At 40.2% G+C, this 17,500-nt stretch overlaps 3 protein-coding genes across 5 annotated transcripts in view; 2 read left to right on the top strand and 1 right to left on the bottom strand.

The window, feature by feature from the left end:
- LOC138037784 (adenosine receptor A2a-like) overlaps positions 1-2,554 on the top strand; it is a 3,347-nt gene extending 793 nt beyond the window's left edge. The window contains exon 1 of the mRNA XM_068883675.1: positions 1-2,554. This exon is cut by the window's left edge and continues 793 nt beyond it. Coding sequence (XP_068739776.1) covers positions 372-1,328 — 957 coding nt within the window. The 5' untranslated portion in view covers positions 1-371 and the 3' untranslated portion in view covers positions 1,329-2,554.
- LOC138038833 (patatin-like phospholipase domain-containing protein 7) overlaps positions 1-17,500 on the bottom strand; it is a 76,396-nt gene that overhangs the window by 34,110 nt on the left and 24,786 nt on the right. For all 3 annotated transcript variants that reach the window (XM_068884896.1, XM_068884898.1, XM_068884899.1), the window contains 5 exons: positions 14,395-14,583; positions 12,250-12,518; positions 10,393-10,470; positions 8,839-8,910; positions 7,263-7,396 (listed from right to left, as the gene is read on the bottom strand). In XM_068884896.1, coding sequence (XP_068740997.1) covers positions 7,263-7,396; positions 8,839-8,910; positions 10,393-10,470; positions 12,250-12,518; positions 14,395-14,583 — 742 coding nt within the window. The remainder of the gene's footprint in view (positions 1-7,262; positions 7,397-8,838; positions 8,911-10,392; positions 10,471-12,249; positions 12,519-14,394; positions 14,584-17,500) is intronic.
- Positions 2,549-7,043, top strand: LOC138037783 (histamine H2 receptor-like). Its single transcript, XM_068883674.1, has one exon. It carries the CDS (start codon positions 4,138-4,140, stop codon positions 5,092-5,094), a length of 957 nt encoding a protein of 318 aa, XP_068739775.1. The 5' UTR covers positions 2,549-4,137; the 3' UTR covers positions 5,095-7,043.

Here is a 17,500-nt window from a genome sequence, read left to right as displayed (position 1 = left end):
AACCAATATGTAATGAAAAATTCTCCACCATGAGTTGGACACAAGTCCGAACCCTTCAAAAAGAAACAATAGTTTCTAATTTCGCGTTGGCTTCAGATGGAAATCGACATGTCTCCGGTCCCATTTTAAAGATTAAAAAAAAATGGTCTTCAAAATTTTCATGTTATTCTAGATAAACAACGCTGTGAAAATTAATTGTGTTAAAGCAATTAAATCCAAGATTATGATATTGAATTGATAATGAAAAGGATCCGAGACCTCAACGGACAGCCAAATCGCGGCATTAAAAGCAGATGCATGCCTTAGCGAATTAGTCAAGCCCTTCGTTTCTTTGAGAAAACGAGCTAAACACTCTTGAAGCAAATCTAAGAATGACACAATTCTGCACTTTCGCATTGTCGCTTTCTTCGATAATTACTCTGTCGTCCCTTTACGCCATCTTCGCACTGCCCACTATTCTTGGCAATGGAGTTTTCCTTTGGGTGATATTCAAATCCCGATCTCTGAGAACCATTTCTAACTTGCTAGTAAGTTCCTTGGCTCTTGCTGATTTCTTTGTGGGACTGGTCATCGATCCAGTATGGATTGCACGATGCATCATCTCGCCCCGAGCACGGAATCATCCGCTCGATATCGCCATCGGCTGTCTTTGGATTCAGACCAGCATAACGACCACCTTTAGCTTGAGTGTGGTGAGCTTGGATAGATACATCGCCGTTCGATCTGCTCTGCAGTACAACCAGATTATGACATACGAACGATGCCGCGTTGCAGTGACATTCGTGTGGATTGCGTCTCTTACCTCTGCGTTTTCGCGCCTATGGGTAAGGAGCCCAGCGATGCTGCCCATCCTTTGGGCTTGCGTTACCGGAATAACAATTCTTCTTCCGATGATGCTGATCATATTTTGTTACTGTCGCATCTTTGTGTTGGCCAGAAGGCAATCTAGGAAAATCGCCACACAAACCTTGGGTTTTCGAGCTCAGTTTGCCGCCGAGGGAGTGCGAAATCGAAAAACAGCAAAGACGGTGGGCTATGTTGTGGCTCTCTTCATAATATCGTGGTTACCAAGTTTGATAGTATCTTTCGTAGAATTGACATCGAGGGATAACTGTACCAAGCCAAATATGGAATTGGTTTGGCTTTGGGTTGAGCTCATAGCATTCACATCATCTGGAATCAATCCATGGTTATATTCAATGAGAAGTAACGCGTTCAGAAACGAGATGAAACGTGTCTTTCGAATGAACCGCCTTAGGTCCAGCCGGATAATGGTCGCAAAGGGTAAAACTCGCAGTGAGGAACTAGGGATCGACAGTCAAGCATAGCAGCTCCTTTTAATATCACTTCAATGCAGCCGTTCATTGAATTAAATATAAAACGGGAGCAAAAGAGGAACCGGGCGCTAAGTAAGAGCCATGTGAAATGAAAACGGACGAAGGGTAATTTTAATTATGGGCCAACACAAATAAACTTAAGTTGAAGATAAGCCGGCATCAAATTGCAAATGGCGTACTTTCTTGACCCCTTTCACAACTTCGCTTTTATCATGAATTTTACTCGATGTCACTGCGGACAAGTCCTGATAACACTTTTCGGATTATTGTCTCACTGTCCATTAAAATTGTCTTCTGCATCTCTGCAAAAGCCTGTTTTCACAAATCGTTTGTTTCAAAAATATTTTCCAGTTCCTTTATTGTCTCTGGTCAGCGGCAAAGTTGAAAAATCTGACCTCGACAAGCTCTAAACTTGAGCCCACGATACGGTCACGTGATATTGGTCACACTGGAATACATGGAGAGGTGGACGTACGTACGGTGACCAAAACCAAATTTTCTCCCAGAGATGGCTTACCATATTTTCTTCCGAATGGTGCTCCGCGCGGAGCTCCGCTAAGAAATACATAAAATAATACACAAGAGCAGCTGAGGTAGTCATGGGTTCGAGCACCGTTCAAGGCCTGGGGCTTTTTTCCAAGCTATCCTCGCATCTACCAAAGTTGCCGCGGCTTATTTCCTCTCGTATAAACGGCCCTAACATATCGTTCGGGTTCGACGTCAATTGAACAATATCGGATTAGCAGTCATGACAGCTTTGTTAAGACAAAGGCTGTTTTGTCATTTCTGAGAGGACGATTTTGGAAAATTACGTTTATGATGTTGTATTTTAATGTGTTTTACTTACCAACGTTGAAAGAAGTGGTTGGGCAATACAAAATGTGGAACGAAGTGAAATTTTGGTGCACACAAATGACATTCTACAATATTTATATTCCACTGATGATAAGACAAGCAAATGATGTGGAGGAAAATCCAGGCCCTACAATATTTGAAGTAATCGACTCGACAAGAACAGTATGCGCTGACTACAATCAATCCCTACGTCCCAGATTCCACCGTTTCATGTTTGAAAAATCACAACTCAACAGTTTGAGAAATCACAACTGAACTGTTAAACTTTCAACGCATTCGTTTACGTTTCTGCGCTTTTTGTTAATCTTCGAATAGATAGTTCAAATCAAGTAACTAAGTACAGGGGCGGATCTAAGAGGAGGGGGAGGGGGAGGGTGCAGGGGTGCCCCCCTCCCCCTTAGGATGACCTGAGGCTTCTGACCGTCACCACTCTGGATCCGCTCCTGCAATTTGACTGCTATGGTAACGAAAACGCCACCACACGACAATTTTAAGTGAAGCTATGATCCTCGCTGTTATGAACGTAATTTTTGCAATTCAGGACTTCAACGGGGTTTGAACCCGTGACCTCGCGAAGCCGGTGCTTCTTTACGCAATTGCAGAAATTGCGTTCATGACTGCGAGGATCACAGCTTCACTTGATTTCATATCTGCAGTTCATATATGATTCATCTCATATATCATTTCATGGTTGATTCATTCCTCACGGGAACATTAGAACCCACAAATGACCAGCTCCCAACGTCAGTGGCTTCATAGCTCAGTTGGTTAGAGCGTCGCACCGGTATCGCGAGGTCACGGGTTTAAACCCCGTTGAAGTCCTGAATTTTTCAAGCTTCTTTACGCAATTGCAAAAATTGCGTTCATAACTGCGAAGATCACATCTTTACTTGATTTCATATCCGCAGTTCATATATGATCCATTTCATATATCATTTCATCGTTGACATGACAATTTTATCGGTTACAAGAGGAAAACACTAATGCTGCACATGCGCAATTCGCTGTACTGCGCATGCTAGAAAAATTCAAAATGAAAAAAAAAAAAAAAAAGACCAAAAGTAGAATTGGTTGCAACGCTTGCAAAGAAGACAAAATCGTAGTAAGGTTGCTTGAAATTACCCGTATAATTTAGCTTTAATTAAAGTCTAACATATCGCTGCTGCAATCCCTTATGAGGGCAGAAAATAACACAGAAAATTAGAGCTTCGAGATGTAGATAAAATCCCACAGATGACACAGACTATTTAAACGAGTTTGCATCACAAAATTAAGCAAGAAGATCGCGTTTTTTTTCTACAACTTTACACACGACCAGCAGAGATTTTTTTTTGTTTTTTCGTGTGCTACTTTCACTGCATTCATGGAGTCAAGCCGTTAAGTTTCAGTTGTAAGCTCCAATGACAGAAAAGAAACTATTGTAATAAGTAAAAAATTAATGTTTATGCCAGCTGCGTCGGTTTTAACAATTTGCTGTTTTACTCCATACATGCAAAAAAAATAAAGCTACCCGTAATCATCTAGCATTTCTATGAAGAAAAAACGAGACTAGGAAATTACCTGGATTGAATAGAAGCAATATGTAATGAAAAATTCTCCACCATGAGTTGGAAACAAGTCCGAACCCTTCAAAAACGAAACAATAGTTTCTAATTTCGCATTGGCTTCAGATGGAAATCGACATGTCTCCGGTTCCATTTTAAAGATCTAAAAAAAATGGTCTTCAAAATTTTCATGTTATTCTAGATAAACAAAGCTGGGAAAATTAATTGTGCTAAAGCAATTAAATCCAAGATTATGTTATTGAATTGACAATGAAAAGGATCCGAGACCTCCACGGACAGCCAAATCGCGGCATTAAATGCAGATGCATGCCTTAGCGAATTAGCCAAGCCCTTCGTTTCTTTGAGAAAACGAGCTCAACACTCTTGAAGCAAATCTAAGAATGACACAATCCTGCACTCTCACATTGTCGCTTTCTTCGATAATTACTCTGTCGTCCCTTTACGCCATCTTCGCACTGCCCACTATTCTTGGCAATGGAGTTTTCCTTTGGGTGATATTCAAATCCCGATCTCTGAGAACCATTTCTAACTTGCTAGTAAGTTCCTTGGCTCTTGCTGATTTCTTTGTGGGACTGGTCATCGATCCAGTATGGATTGCACGATGCATCATCTCGCCCCGAGCACCGAATCAACCGCTCGATATCGCCATCGGCTGCCTTTGGATTCAGACCAGCATAACGACCACCTTTAGCTTGAGTGTGGTGAGCTTGGATAGATACATCGCCGTTCGATCTGCTCTGCAGTACAACCAGATTATGACATACGAACGATGCCGCGTTGCAGTGATATTCGTGTGGATCGCGTCTCTTACCTCTGCGTTTTCGCGCCTATGGGTAAGGAGCCCAACGATGCTGCCCATCCTTTGGGCTTGCGTTACCGGAATAACAATTCTTCTTCCGATGATGCTGATCATATTTTGTTACTATCGCATCTTTGTGTTGGCCAGAAGGCAATCTAGGAAAATCGCCACACAAACCTTGGGTTTTCGAGCTCAGTTTGCCGCCGAGGGAGTGCGAAATCGAAAAACAGCAAAGACGGTGGGCTATGTTGTGGCTCTGTTCATAATATCGTGGTTACCAAGTTTGATAGCATCTTTCGTAGAATTGATAACGAGGGATAACTGTACCAAGCCAAATATGGAATTGGTTTGGCTTTGGGTTGAGCTCATAGCATTCACATCATCTGGAATCAATCCATGGCTATATTCAATGAGAAGTAACGCGTTCAGAAACGAGATGAAACGTGTCTTTCGAATGAACCGCCTTAGGTCCAGCCGGATAATGGTCGCAAAGGGTAAAACTCGCAGTGAGGAACTAGGGATCGACAGTCAAGGATAGCAGCTCCTTTTAATATCACTTCAATGCAGCCGTTCATTGAATTAAATATAAAACGAGAGCAAAAGAGGAACCGGGCGCTAAGTAAGAGCCATCTGAAATGAAAACGGACGAAGGGTAATTTTAATTATGGGCCAACACAAATAAACTTAAGTTGAAGATAAGCCGGCATCAAATTGCAAATGGCGTACTTTCTTGACCAATGGTTGGGAAATGGCGGAAGAGTTTAAGACAAACTTCCACAGCACGATCTTTAGCAAGATAAAACGTTGTATGCAACCATTTTGTAAATAGCACAACAATGTATGCCCGCATAAAATGAACAGAACATGGTCTTGAATAAACTAAACAGAGTCATCGTACAGGAAAACACGAAACCTTTTAAGTACTTAAAAACTTTTCGTACTTTCTTGCCTTTTTAGAGCGAGGTGGAACTGAGGCCGAACGCGTCACTTAAGAGAGAGCAAAAGTTTAATACTCAAGTCTTCGCCATCAAATGATTAACTGATATTTAAGAATATACTTACAAGAGTCAGCCCACGCAAAAACTAATTTTGTCTTATCTGAATTTCAAGCAGAGTCGGTGGTGTTTTCATACAAGAGATTGATTGCAATCCATATAAAAACCAAAGTTACAGCAGTTCGAAAATTAAACGATTGAAGACGCTTTCCAGAGTAACCCCACAAACAAAACCTCAAATACGTAATCTAAATTAGTAGTTTTATTAGTAAAAGGAATAAAATAAAACACCAGGGGGAAAAATGGTCAGTGAGAAGGCGCAACGCTGTCTGCATCAAAAACAAAACAAAAAATTAGCACGGCATGAAATTTCCATTTCAAGCTGTGAATAAATTTCCACCGAAGGCGGAAAGGTAAACGAAACAAAATTGATATGCATCGAATTTATTTACACACAGTTGGATGCTTCGCAAACTGGTTGCATCAAATAAATATCTTAAACAAACACATATTGCCAGAAATCCCAGCTGGTATGAGGTCTAAACGCCAACATGTTTTAAAAAGAGAAGAGAGATTGAATCACCAAAGGTAACCAAGGAAAAACGTTGAAGAGAATAACAATAAAGTTTTTAAACGTCCAAGGAAAGATGGTTGCTAACGGTTACCAAAAATTACCACCACAACGACCGCACGTGGTTCGAAATTGACTACAGATTGTTACTCTGGGTGCTGGCAGCTGACAGGTTACTTTCGAGGTATCACGGATTGTGGATTGTGTCACGAAACCATGCATCTTACACGTTGCAGTGCAATGGCGTAAACACATTATCACTCACACTTGAATCGTCTTCAACACAAAGTAATGCGTTTAAGGATCACCCTTGTATTAGGACCTGCACGAAACACGCAACGAAGCGATTAATGAACATTTAGAAAAAGGACGAGACACTTTTCAATTACTTGACAATTACGAGCACGTTGAAAATTTGCATTTCAATGTAGACTGCATATCCAACTTCGACAATACTCGGAAAATTTCCGAGGAACTGGAACCGAACCGATGACCTTTAGATTATTCTTTCGGATGACAAACCAGTGAGCTACAGAAGCTTTGTGGGAGTTAGGACATTAGTTATAACTAAATTGATGAAGAAATGTCCCCGTTGTAGCCTTTAGATACTTCACATTGATGACTTCATACTACTTTTACAATTTCGTGAAAAGTTTGAAAATACATGTGAAATTAATCCTCCAGCGTCCTCGGGCACATGTCATTAAGTGTACTAACAACATATCATATAGTTATTAGTAAATACGAGAAGCACATTTAAACACTCTTATTTACCCATATTATCTTCAGCCGGCCTCATATACTCTTGACAAAGCAAAACTATGAATACACTCAAATCATACCTTTGAGCGGTTTTCAATTGAGCGTCGAAAGTGATTAGCAAATTTCTTTGGTTTTGCATTACTTCACTCAGTGATTGGTTTAAACTTCTCGCGCCACTTTTTCAACCAATCAGAAGTAAAACCAAAACCAATCGTGGCTCGCACATGCCCATTTTCCCGCGCTTTGTGTCGGCTACGTGTAATTACTTCAGGTTTTGATTGGTTTACTGGATTATCTCTGTCCTTTTTGATTGGCCAAAGTAATTACTTTGGTTTGGGTTTTACGACGCTCGATTGAAACTCGCTCTATCTTCCTTACCTGTAGAAGTTAGCTTTGCTAATGATCACCACGTGACACTGCTTTGTTGCCTTCACGTTGAAGAATGAAGGTTCCCCAGTTATCACCGACAGAACACCGACGAATTCCCCAGGGAGGGCTGTGTACAGGTGATACTGCGAAACAAAATCAAGAGAAAATTATGTTAACGCTAAATACGGGATAAACCATTGAAATTGGGTATTTTTCACATTTCTGCATTTTAGTAAGGACCGACTTGCAAGAAGGGCCAAAGCATATTTTATATTATGGCACAGTGCAAGCAATCATCGATTACCTCCCTGACACGTCATAGATGGCTACCTCATAAGTACAGTCAGAAGCACGTGACCTTGAAGCGTGTGACTTTCAACTCTTTTCCTTGGAACAAAGCTGGGGATTTTAGGACACCAATTTTATGCCCAAATATGGACAACTGCGCGGGAAAATGAACGAGGTACGTTACATCCAAATATAAAGAAAAAACCCAGGGGGTGCAGGGATGGCGCAGTGGTGAGAGCACTCGCCTCCCACCAATGTGGCCCAGGTTCGATTCCTCGACTTGGCGTCATATGTGGGTTGAGTTAGTTGGTTCTCTACTCCGCACCGAGAGGTTTTCTCCGGGTACTCCGGTTTCCCCTCTCCTCAAAAACTAACATTTGACTTATGGTGTTAATTGTTAATTTTACTTTACAGTGTCCCCAATTAGTGCTCCAGCGCTAAATCTACGAGACACTTAAATAAAGTTCCTTTCCTTCCTTCCAGCTCTGAACCAGAGTTCCACGCTTGAAGATCATGAGCTTCTGGTACAGTAGTTTCCGCCACAAGATTCGGTCAAAACTGATCGTAGTTTTCAAGTCACAGTGCGAAGAATAAAACAGCATATGAGTGACATAATCAAGAAAGCGTCGAAGCGTCTGTATTTCTTAGTGCAGCTAAAGAGATCAAAAGTTCCTAGGCAGGATATGTCTTTTACACTGCTTGTATACGCTCTGCCTTTTTTATGCCCAGTCAAGGTATAGCACCTAAACGATGAGTTGGTGGGAGTGGAAAAGCGGGCGATGTCTATAATATGCCCGGTCCGCCCTACCAAGAGGCTATTGAACTGATGAGCATTGTCCCGATTGTAGATTTGATCAAAAGGCTATGTATAGTAATACTTTAGACTCCATTGTAAGGGACCCCGAACACCGTCTGTACAGTTTAATACAATTCAGTGAACCGTCACGTTATGCTCTAAGGTAAAACGAACGCGTCATTGTACCTAAATGCAAGAATGATCGTCTGTCTGTCTGTCTGTCTGTCTAGCAAAACAGGTGAGTGATACAAGAATGTCAATACCTTTACTTTAGACTACTGAATCGCTAATACAACGAGGTCTGTCGCAAACATCCAAGTGAGAACCGGAAGTAAAAAAAAAAAAAAAAAACAGGGAAAGGCTGCCATTAAATGGGACTCGTAGGCCATTTCCCAGGGGTTTGACGCCGGAGTTGCATGAGGTCTTGGACTGCGTTTGTTGGGACGGACTTCCCAGTAATGAAAAGCGTCAAGTCGATGGGTGTAACAATTCACAACTAACCTCTTGGTCACCGTTGAGGCTTTTCTGTGTGACTTCCAGCGAACCCGTTACAACAAAATACAAACTGCAGTCCTATAAATTAGGAAAGGGAACAAACAATACCCGTTAAAGTTTCTTTCCTTAAATACCGGTGTCCATGATATTCTATCGTGTAATAGGTGTGGAAGTAACTAATACTGATTGTCATTGCATTATAAACTCGTTCAATTTAAATTTCAATTAAGGGGAAAATGTATTAGTTCACTCAAATCGAACAAGGGTCAATAGCTAGCGGAATGAGTGGTTTGAAGTAAATGATTCTGCCTCATGCATGTTTAAAGTTGGCACTAATCATCTTCAACCAGAACGGGTAAGTAACCTGGCCTTCGAGTGAAACTGATGCTGGAGTTGGGCTGGTCACGATAAAATCCTCACCGTTTTTTTTTTCTCTTTTTATAAATAGACCAAATTGGCTAACTCAATGTCGTACCCAATTCAAACCCTTTGGGAATAAAATGTTCTGTTCCACATACTTCCACATCATTTAAATGTGAATGCTATATTAGTTGTGGTTACACTAGGCCTTTTACCCACGGTTAAATAGCATTTTCCCACGGACAAGGACGTTTTTGTGTGTAACCACTTTTAAAAAGTTATTTCCATGGGATACATAAGAAAGAACAAAAGAACTTCCCATGACAGTTCCTGAACTGAAAAGTACGGTTTATCTGCTCCCTGAAGTGGCTTTGCCAATCACAAAGCAGAACGTACCTAATACAAGAAGATCCCTAATTATATTAATCATACCTATTATTTTACCCCAAGGGGAGTCTTTTACTGCGTAATCGCATCCCCAAGTGTAACATGAAACCTGACCTGAACCACATCCAAGCCATTTACCCTCCGGAAGGCCCCAAACCCAAGATGTGTGTAACCACAACTATTATAATGCAAATACAATACACATGCAAAGATTCTTAACCCCAGGGCCCGGTTGTTCAAAAGCCGATTAACGCTAATCCCAGATTAAAAGTTAACCAAGAAGTTTATTTCTCTACTCCCAAATGCTGGTCAACGCTGATATTCGACCAAACTTTACATTAGAAGAAGTCAATCTTGAAAAACAAAAATAAGCAAACCAAACTTTCACCAAAAAGTTGCAAACATGAAACAAACGTTTACGCTAATCCTGGATTAAGTTAATCAGCTTTCGAACAACCGGGCCCCCCAGGAGATTTGATTTGGGTACCACATACACCTTATTCCAAAATGGCCGCCATTTAGATATTCTTTTGTTTTCATTCAAATTAGACCTTGATGCCTCGTTCAAGGAAAAATATTCTTTTGAATTTTCAGCTCAAGAACGAGGCATCAAGGGCCAATTTGAATAAAAACAAAAGAATATTTAAATAACGGCCATTTCGGAATAAGGTCTATTGAGTTAGCCGATTAGGTCTATAATGCTGTTTTAATGCCAACTAGCTTACATTTACTTCAGTGGAGATGACCGCTACTGAACATCAAATGGAGTTCAAAAATAACAAACAACGCCCGGAAAATTGTGCGTTTCCTTACCGCATCGGCTTGTTTCATGAGGACTGTGCCAGAAGGAATACTTGCTATGGAAAGAATGCCTTCCAGAATTGAAGAGTCCTAAAACACGAGAACGTCGCAAAATATATGGATCCAGGTGACAAGTACTTGACAAAATGGTCATTTGAAGTGGGGTGGAGAAACAGCTGTATGAAAAAGACAAACTTTTGTTCCCTTTGACGTTTTAATGACAGTGCAAGACAACGACCAAACGATCCTTTGTGACTCAAAAGTCCTCTTGAAAGCTTACCAAATAGAAATGGGTGCTTAGACTTAAATCTTTAGAACAACATCGTCTAAAAATGAGTGTTTATAATTACTTTTGCGGATCAGCGCTGGTTGAAATGAGTGCTCAGACGCAAATACTATCCATGTATACTTTACATCATGTAATTATTGTGGCCGAGTGGTTAGGGCCCGTACCTTGAGATCCGGAGATCCCCGGTTCAAGACCGCGTTCTGACCACTCACTGGTTGAATTTCCTGGCGCGCCAGTTATTATAATAATAATAATAATAATAATAATAATAACAATAATAATAATAATAATAATAATAATAATAATAAAATAATAATAATAATAATAATAATGGTTTAATCACAATTAATAATTGGAGGGAACCAAAGAAAAACTAACATTTAACAATTATTCGCCGAAGGCGAAGTGATTATCGGTGAATATTCACCGATAATCACTGAGACTGAGGCGAATAATTGTTTTAGCATAAATACACAGGTGATTATTTCAAAAAAGAGAAAAAAAAAACATTTCAACGCGAAATCATTTTCACTTACAGTGGCAAAACGACTACTGGCAGCCATTTTGTCCGTCGAGGTGATTATTGGCTGATAATACGAGATAGCGAGCAAATGAGAGCTAGCTATTTTGTATAATCACCTGTGTATTTGTACTAAAATACATTAACAACTACAAAATCCCATGAAAAATTGTGAAAGGAGGTGGAAGAGGTTATATAACTCTTTCTAGTCCACCTCCTTAGCTTACATAACAATATATCAGTTTACAATCCTAAATACATAAATCTATTAAAATATTTATCTACATTTTTGAAAACTATGTACAATTTCAGAATATATTCATATAATACAAAAACAAAATGATAATAACTATAAAACTATATCAAGAGAATTCACTGAACAATTTTATTTTTCTTTTGCTTCATCAGTTTCTTTCCTTAAATTGTTCCATGAGTTTGCGATACGTATAAATAAAGAATGTTTGAAGCAATTTAATTGAGCAGGTATTGTCTTTAGCTTGAAACGATGGTTAGATCGCAGCGGTCTGTATTTGTCAGCAAAGTTGAAGAAATGGTGTGGGTTTATACCGTTCAGCCCATTTACTGTCGCTGATGTAAATGCATTCTTAACAGTTGTGGGATTCTTAACAATTGCATATGTTCAATGCTCGGAGATATTAGCTACTAGCTACTCTGAAATCCGAGAGGGTAAACAAAGTGATTATTATTTATTATTTATTGTGAAATGTCCACAATCCTTCTCTCTGTCCCAACATCCAATCACAACCCGGTAAGCACCCAGTGCGATTCTGGTATTTAGTCGCTAGTGTGGTGTACAAAACTGATCCTACGAGAATTGAACTTTATTTTTATACAAATACATTCTTTTGTTTAGTTATCCAATATGGCTGCTAATCACGCGAGTGAAAACGCTCCATATCAGCTTAAGGTCATTATTTTTTTAGCGGCGAAAAACAAGTTACACACTGTGAGGCGAAATCGACAGTGAAATAAACGCTGTACGTGCATAAGTCCTCGGGTTTTAAAATCTTCACAGCAGCTTCTACTGGCATGAACTTACCGGTAAGTCGAGACTCTTGGCGATCTCGCTGGCTGCCGTCTTCATCATTTTATCTTCTTCTTCTGGGTCCATAGTGAGGAATTGCTTGGACACGTCTTCGCTCACAGAGGTACACGGGAAGTCAAATCGCCCCTCAAGGGAGGTGGGACTGGCTTCGTTGTCGCTCAGTTCCAAATCAAACATGGCAGAGCGACTGGGGGATTCTGGGATAGTAGGAACACGCGCTCGACCCAGTGCTGCGTCAAAATCCGACAACGCGAGGATTATGTCTGCAAGGAGGAAAACATGGTCGTTCAAAACATCATATACAAGATTGCGTTTTTATGACCATTCTACCCAGTTTTTCATACGTCGTTTCTCTGCGCTTACTTCTCAACCTTTGCCCATTTGGTATACCCCAAGTCAACGCAATCAAACTCAAACCATTTACGACAAAATAGGTTTACTACTAACAGACTAAAATAATGAGCCTGAAAACCTAATCAGGGATCATTATTTTTTTTCTCAGGGACGACCTTTTATAAGACGAAAAAAGAAAGGGAGAAGTGGTCCTCGCACCTGTCTGGACAGTTTAAGCTGAATTGTCTCTTATAGACATCTAAAAATTCAGGTGGCTACAACGAGATTCGAACCCATGAGCCGTATGTGATACCAATACAATGCTCCGCCGACTGAGCTATGAAGCATTAGCAACTTAGTCGGGAGCAGGTCAATTTGTTGGGTTCATGTGTTCCCGTGAAATAACTCGATGAAAGAAATGAATGTACATTTGAAGCGCGGGTTTTAGACGAAAGAACTGAGTGATCCTTTATCTGGACAATTCAAGCAATTGTCTCTTATAGACATCTAAATATTCAGGTGGCTACAACGAGATTCGAACCCATGACCTCCGTGATACCAATGCAATGCTCTGCCAACTGACTATGAGGCCACTCAGTTGTTCCAAACTGAGTGGCTTCATAGCTCATGGCTTTAAAGGTCCACACACCGTCGGATTTTTCGCGCGTTGCTAAGGAAGTGAAATGTTACTTCCGATGACTGACGTCATCATATCGTGAGCTGACCAGAAAACTCACTCACAAGCAAAAATAATCGCACGAACTGTTGTTTGCATCGCAGGTTTTTCCTCGGCCTTCCTCGCAGTCGTTCTCAGATCAACTGCGCACGCGCAAACGAACAAACTTCCGGTTTGAGAAAAAGCTAAATTTCCGGCGGTCTTTAAATTGAATTATTTTTTTTAATATGGCACGTTTCACCCCCAAATACAGAACATAGCTAAGCATTGATTTTTTCAAATCATCTTTTTTGAAAATGTTATGGGTATTTCAGTTTCGTTTATCTCTCTAAAAAGGACATTTTTCAAAATAAAAAGAAAACCATGCTTGGCTGGATGCAAAAACGAATACAAATTATCAAACCACTGATTAAATACCAAAATTGTGTAGCACATAGACAAATTTAGAGTTTTTTTAATTGGTCACGTGACCATGAACATGGCATGATTACGGCATAGTTAGGGTCCTTGGTCTACAAAAGTTGGAAAACTGACCAAAATAATGCCAAATTCTCTCAAATTACTTAACCATTACATCTTTAGCAACGCACCCCAAAAAACACGTCAGTAGGCCCTTAATTGTCCAGACGATTGCAAGGATTATTTCTCCCTTTCGTCTATAGCCCCACTTCAATTATATAACTTTATTTCATTCAGAAAGCAAGGTTGTTGCTGTGATGAAAGCCCCAGCCTTCAACCAATGTGAGCCGTTTATATTCCCAGATTTGGAGTGCTGCTGTGTTTGTTGGTTCTCTAATCTGCTCGGAATAGTGTTTCCTCAAAAATCCCCATTTACTCCCCCCCTACAACTTTCACATCAGTTATGTCTGTGATTTGATTTGACTTGATTTTAAGTAACCCACTTAGTCGAGCACAATGCTATGCGGTCGATTCTAAAGGCTTAATTAAGAAGATTAGTAATCAAATTTTTTTAAAAGCATTTTGCAGTTACTACAAGGCACTAAGTATGCCATTCCACTAATGTAATAGTCTGCTGTAACAAAAGAAATCCCCAGAAACCTATAGCAAGAAAATGCCTCTTGGTGTCCAGTGGTGCTCTACGAAAAGACAGTCGATTGCTATTCACCCACCTGAGAGATTTTCTGTTTCGTGCCCAGTCCCCGCCATGGATTCCAGAGTAGCCGCTGACTTACAGCGTCCAATTTGCTTTTCCACCTTTGGCTCGTGCTCAGGTTCGGTAAAACTCACACTCCGATGCAAAGGTTTCTTGATAGGTATCGACTTGCTCCCTTCTTTACCCAAGATCCCACGCGGCTCCCCTACAAACGCGAACAAAACAAAGTACTATGTCAAAAAGTACTTCATTTTGCTATCAGGGTCTGTTACATTAAAGAGTAAATTAAATTGTGGGGCAGCAAACAAATAAAAAGAAGGACAAGAATGTGTGACGATAATGATAACCAAAATCTTATTTACCCGAGCAAAAAGTGCGCTGATAGTTGGGGACTGTAAACAAAAATCAAATTTCACGAAATGTGAAAGATAATCAAGGCATAGAAGTAATTTAATGCGCGCGGATTTTAATGAGCGTCACGATGTGTCCTTTTTCATATTTTCCCCTTTTCTCGGTACTTATACGATCAACAAATTACATCATGGTTTGAGCGGTTTTCAATTGAGTGTCAAAAATACTAGCGAATTCCTTTGGTTTATGATTACTTCACTCAGTGATTGGTTCAAAGTTCTCGCGCCATTTCTTCAACCAATCAGAAGTGAAACCAAAACCAATCGTGTCTCGCGCGTACACATTTTCCCGCGTTTTGTGTCGGCTACGTGTAATTACTTCGAGTTTTGATTGGTTTACTGGATTGTCTCCGTGCTTCTTGATTGGCCAAAGTAATTACTTTGGTTTTGGTTTTACGACACTCCTTTGAAAACCGCTCTAATACTAATAAGACCAAACTATACTGTGCTATACTATATTACATTCAAAACACTCGATACTAGAAATTTCAATGGCTACACAAAGCCAAAAAGGCACCTATTTATGAAGCAGCGCTTACTTAAAGCGTTCAGATCTGACTTGTGGTAAAATATAGTTATGACCTTTCTCCCGAAGTGCGCGTGTTTTCTGTGGGGGAAGTAGATCATTCAGGCAATGATTTTGGGCTGTAACCTTGCTCCATAATCTGGTATCCTTAGTTCTCATTAGTTCCACAATAGATGGTCGCTTATTTGAATAGCCATATTTGACTGCGCGCTTAATGAACTTATTTATCTGGGACAGGTATTTCCCGTCATAGGCACAGGACCAGACCTCAATGGCAAACATAACCAGAAACATAACAAGCCTATCAGAGAGTAAATTCAACTCTTGTCATGAATCTCCGTAAAACTTACAAACTCTCAGAATATATAATCTAGAACTAGCCTTAGTTATCATTTGATCAAAATGGGTATCCCAGATACATTGATGCTCGTTAAATGTCACCCCTAATAGTTTAAATTCGTTCTTTCTTTTGATATCCGGTAAAGGTTCTGGGAAGGGCTTTTTGGTCTTCCCTCTAAGAATCAACTCACAGGCCTTCATAAGATTTAACGTCATTCGATTGTCTGTAGCCCAGCGATGGATGTTATTAACCTCTCCTTGCGATTGATCAACTGCGCCAGATCTAACAGGGACTAAGGGTAATATCACAGGGGTTTCAATAGAAGCCGGTTACCGGCGGTATACCGCCGGCTGGTTTGCCTTGATTTTCACTAAAAATGCTATCATAAAATTGTCAAACTGCCGCCTTCAATGGGCTATCATGGACGGCTATTTCAGAAGTTATTGAAACCCCTGTATCATCAGCGTACTTCACACGAAGATTACTGCTTGGATTTGCCGCTGTGATATCATTCAACATTATAGAGAACAGAAGAGGACATAAGACAGTTCCTTGTGGTACCCCTCTATTAATATCAGCATACTTTGTGGTTACCCCGTCAACGACTACCCTTCGCTTTCGGTCACTATTAAAGGAAGCTTATTATTCAATTGGTGATGTAAGGATTAAGATCATAAAACTTAAGCTTATCACACACTATTTATGTGAGACCAAATCAAACGCTTTACTGAAGTCAAAAGAAAGAACCTTGACAAAGTCGGTGCCTTTGTCAAGCCAGTTTAGCCAGTGGTTGACATTTAATAAGGGCCATGGTGGTATTTTGTCCTTCTTTATAAGTAAACTGGTCAGGTTTAATTTTTGACTTCAGCGCAGAGGATAACTCTTGCTTGCAGACAACCCGTTCAAATATCCTCATAATGATATTGGTAAGTGATATGGGCCTTAACTGGTTACGGTCATCTAGAGGAAACTCTTTAGGGATACGGGATACATTTGCCCATTTCCACATTGAAGGACTGTATGATGTTTAAGGGATCTATTAAAGATCTTCGTAATAATTGGAGCTCGAGGTGAGAAGCTAGTCCCTCCAGAGCCAGTATGGGGGTTCATCGGGTCCAGATGTAGTTCTCTTTTGATGTACAAGGAGAGTTCTGATTTCATCTTCTGTAAGAACCTGGCACTCCTCGGGTATCTGTATTGGCTACGGAGTTACATACCTCTTGTCAGTATTAGTAGATTGGAAATATGGTTGGTTCGTTCGTACGATATTCAATCATTCATTCACTGAATTGAGGTGAGGAATAAACCTCACTCGTTCATTCCTCGCTCGTTGTTTTATTCTTTACAACAAGTCAATAAAATCAAGTGAAGCTATGATCTTCGCAGTTATGAACGCAATTTGAGCAAATTGCATGGAGAAGCCTGAAAAATTCAATACTTCAACGGGGTTTGAACCCGTGACCTCGCGATACCGGTGCGACGCTCTAACCAACTGAGCTATGAAGCCACTGATGTTGGGAGCTTGTCATTTTGTGGGTTCAAATGTTCCTGTGATGAATCAACGATGACATGGTTGATTTATTAATCAGCTTGGCTACAATTGCAAAATCGTCAATTAAGTACTTCTCTCTTATACCATAGTTAATAGAGGGGAATGGTTATGAAACCCGAAAACTTTCTTTGTTGTAGGTTTTTGTTCTCTTTTCTGGCCTTGACCGTGCACAAAACACAATAGTTGTTTACTCCGTACTGAAGAACTAACCAATAGAAACGTGTTGGTTACGTAATTCATGCATAGTGTATGAGCGCAAAACAAAAGATTGTGCACGGTAGTGGACTTTCCAAC

Source organism: Montipora capricornis, chromosome 2 (assembly GCF_036669925.1).
Source record: "Montipora capricornis isolate CH-2021 chromosome 2, ASM3666992v2, whole genome shotgun sequence".
In the NCBI taxonomy this organism is placed as follows: domain Eukaryota; kingdom Metazoa; phylum Cnidaria; class Anthozoa; order Scleractinia; family Acroporidae; genus Montipora; species Montipora capricornis.
This window is presented reverse-complemented; position numbering and strand designations above follow the sequence as displayed.

Excerpts from the sequence above, each read along its gene's own strand:
- LOC138037783 (XM_068883674.1), top strand. The coding sequence starts at position 4,138 with ATGACACAATCCTGCACTCTCACATTGTCGCTTTCTTCGATAATTACT.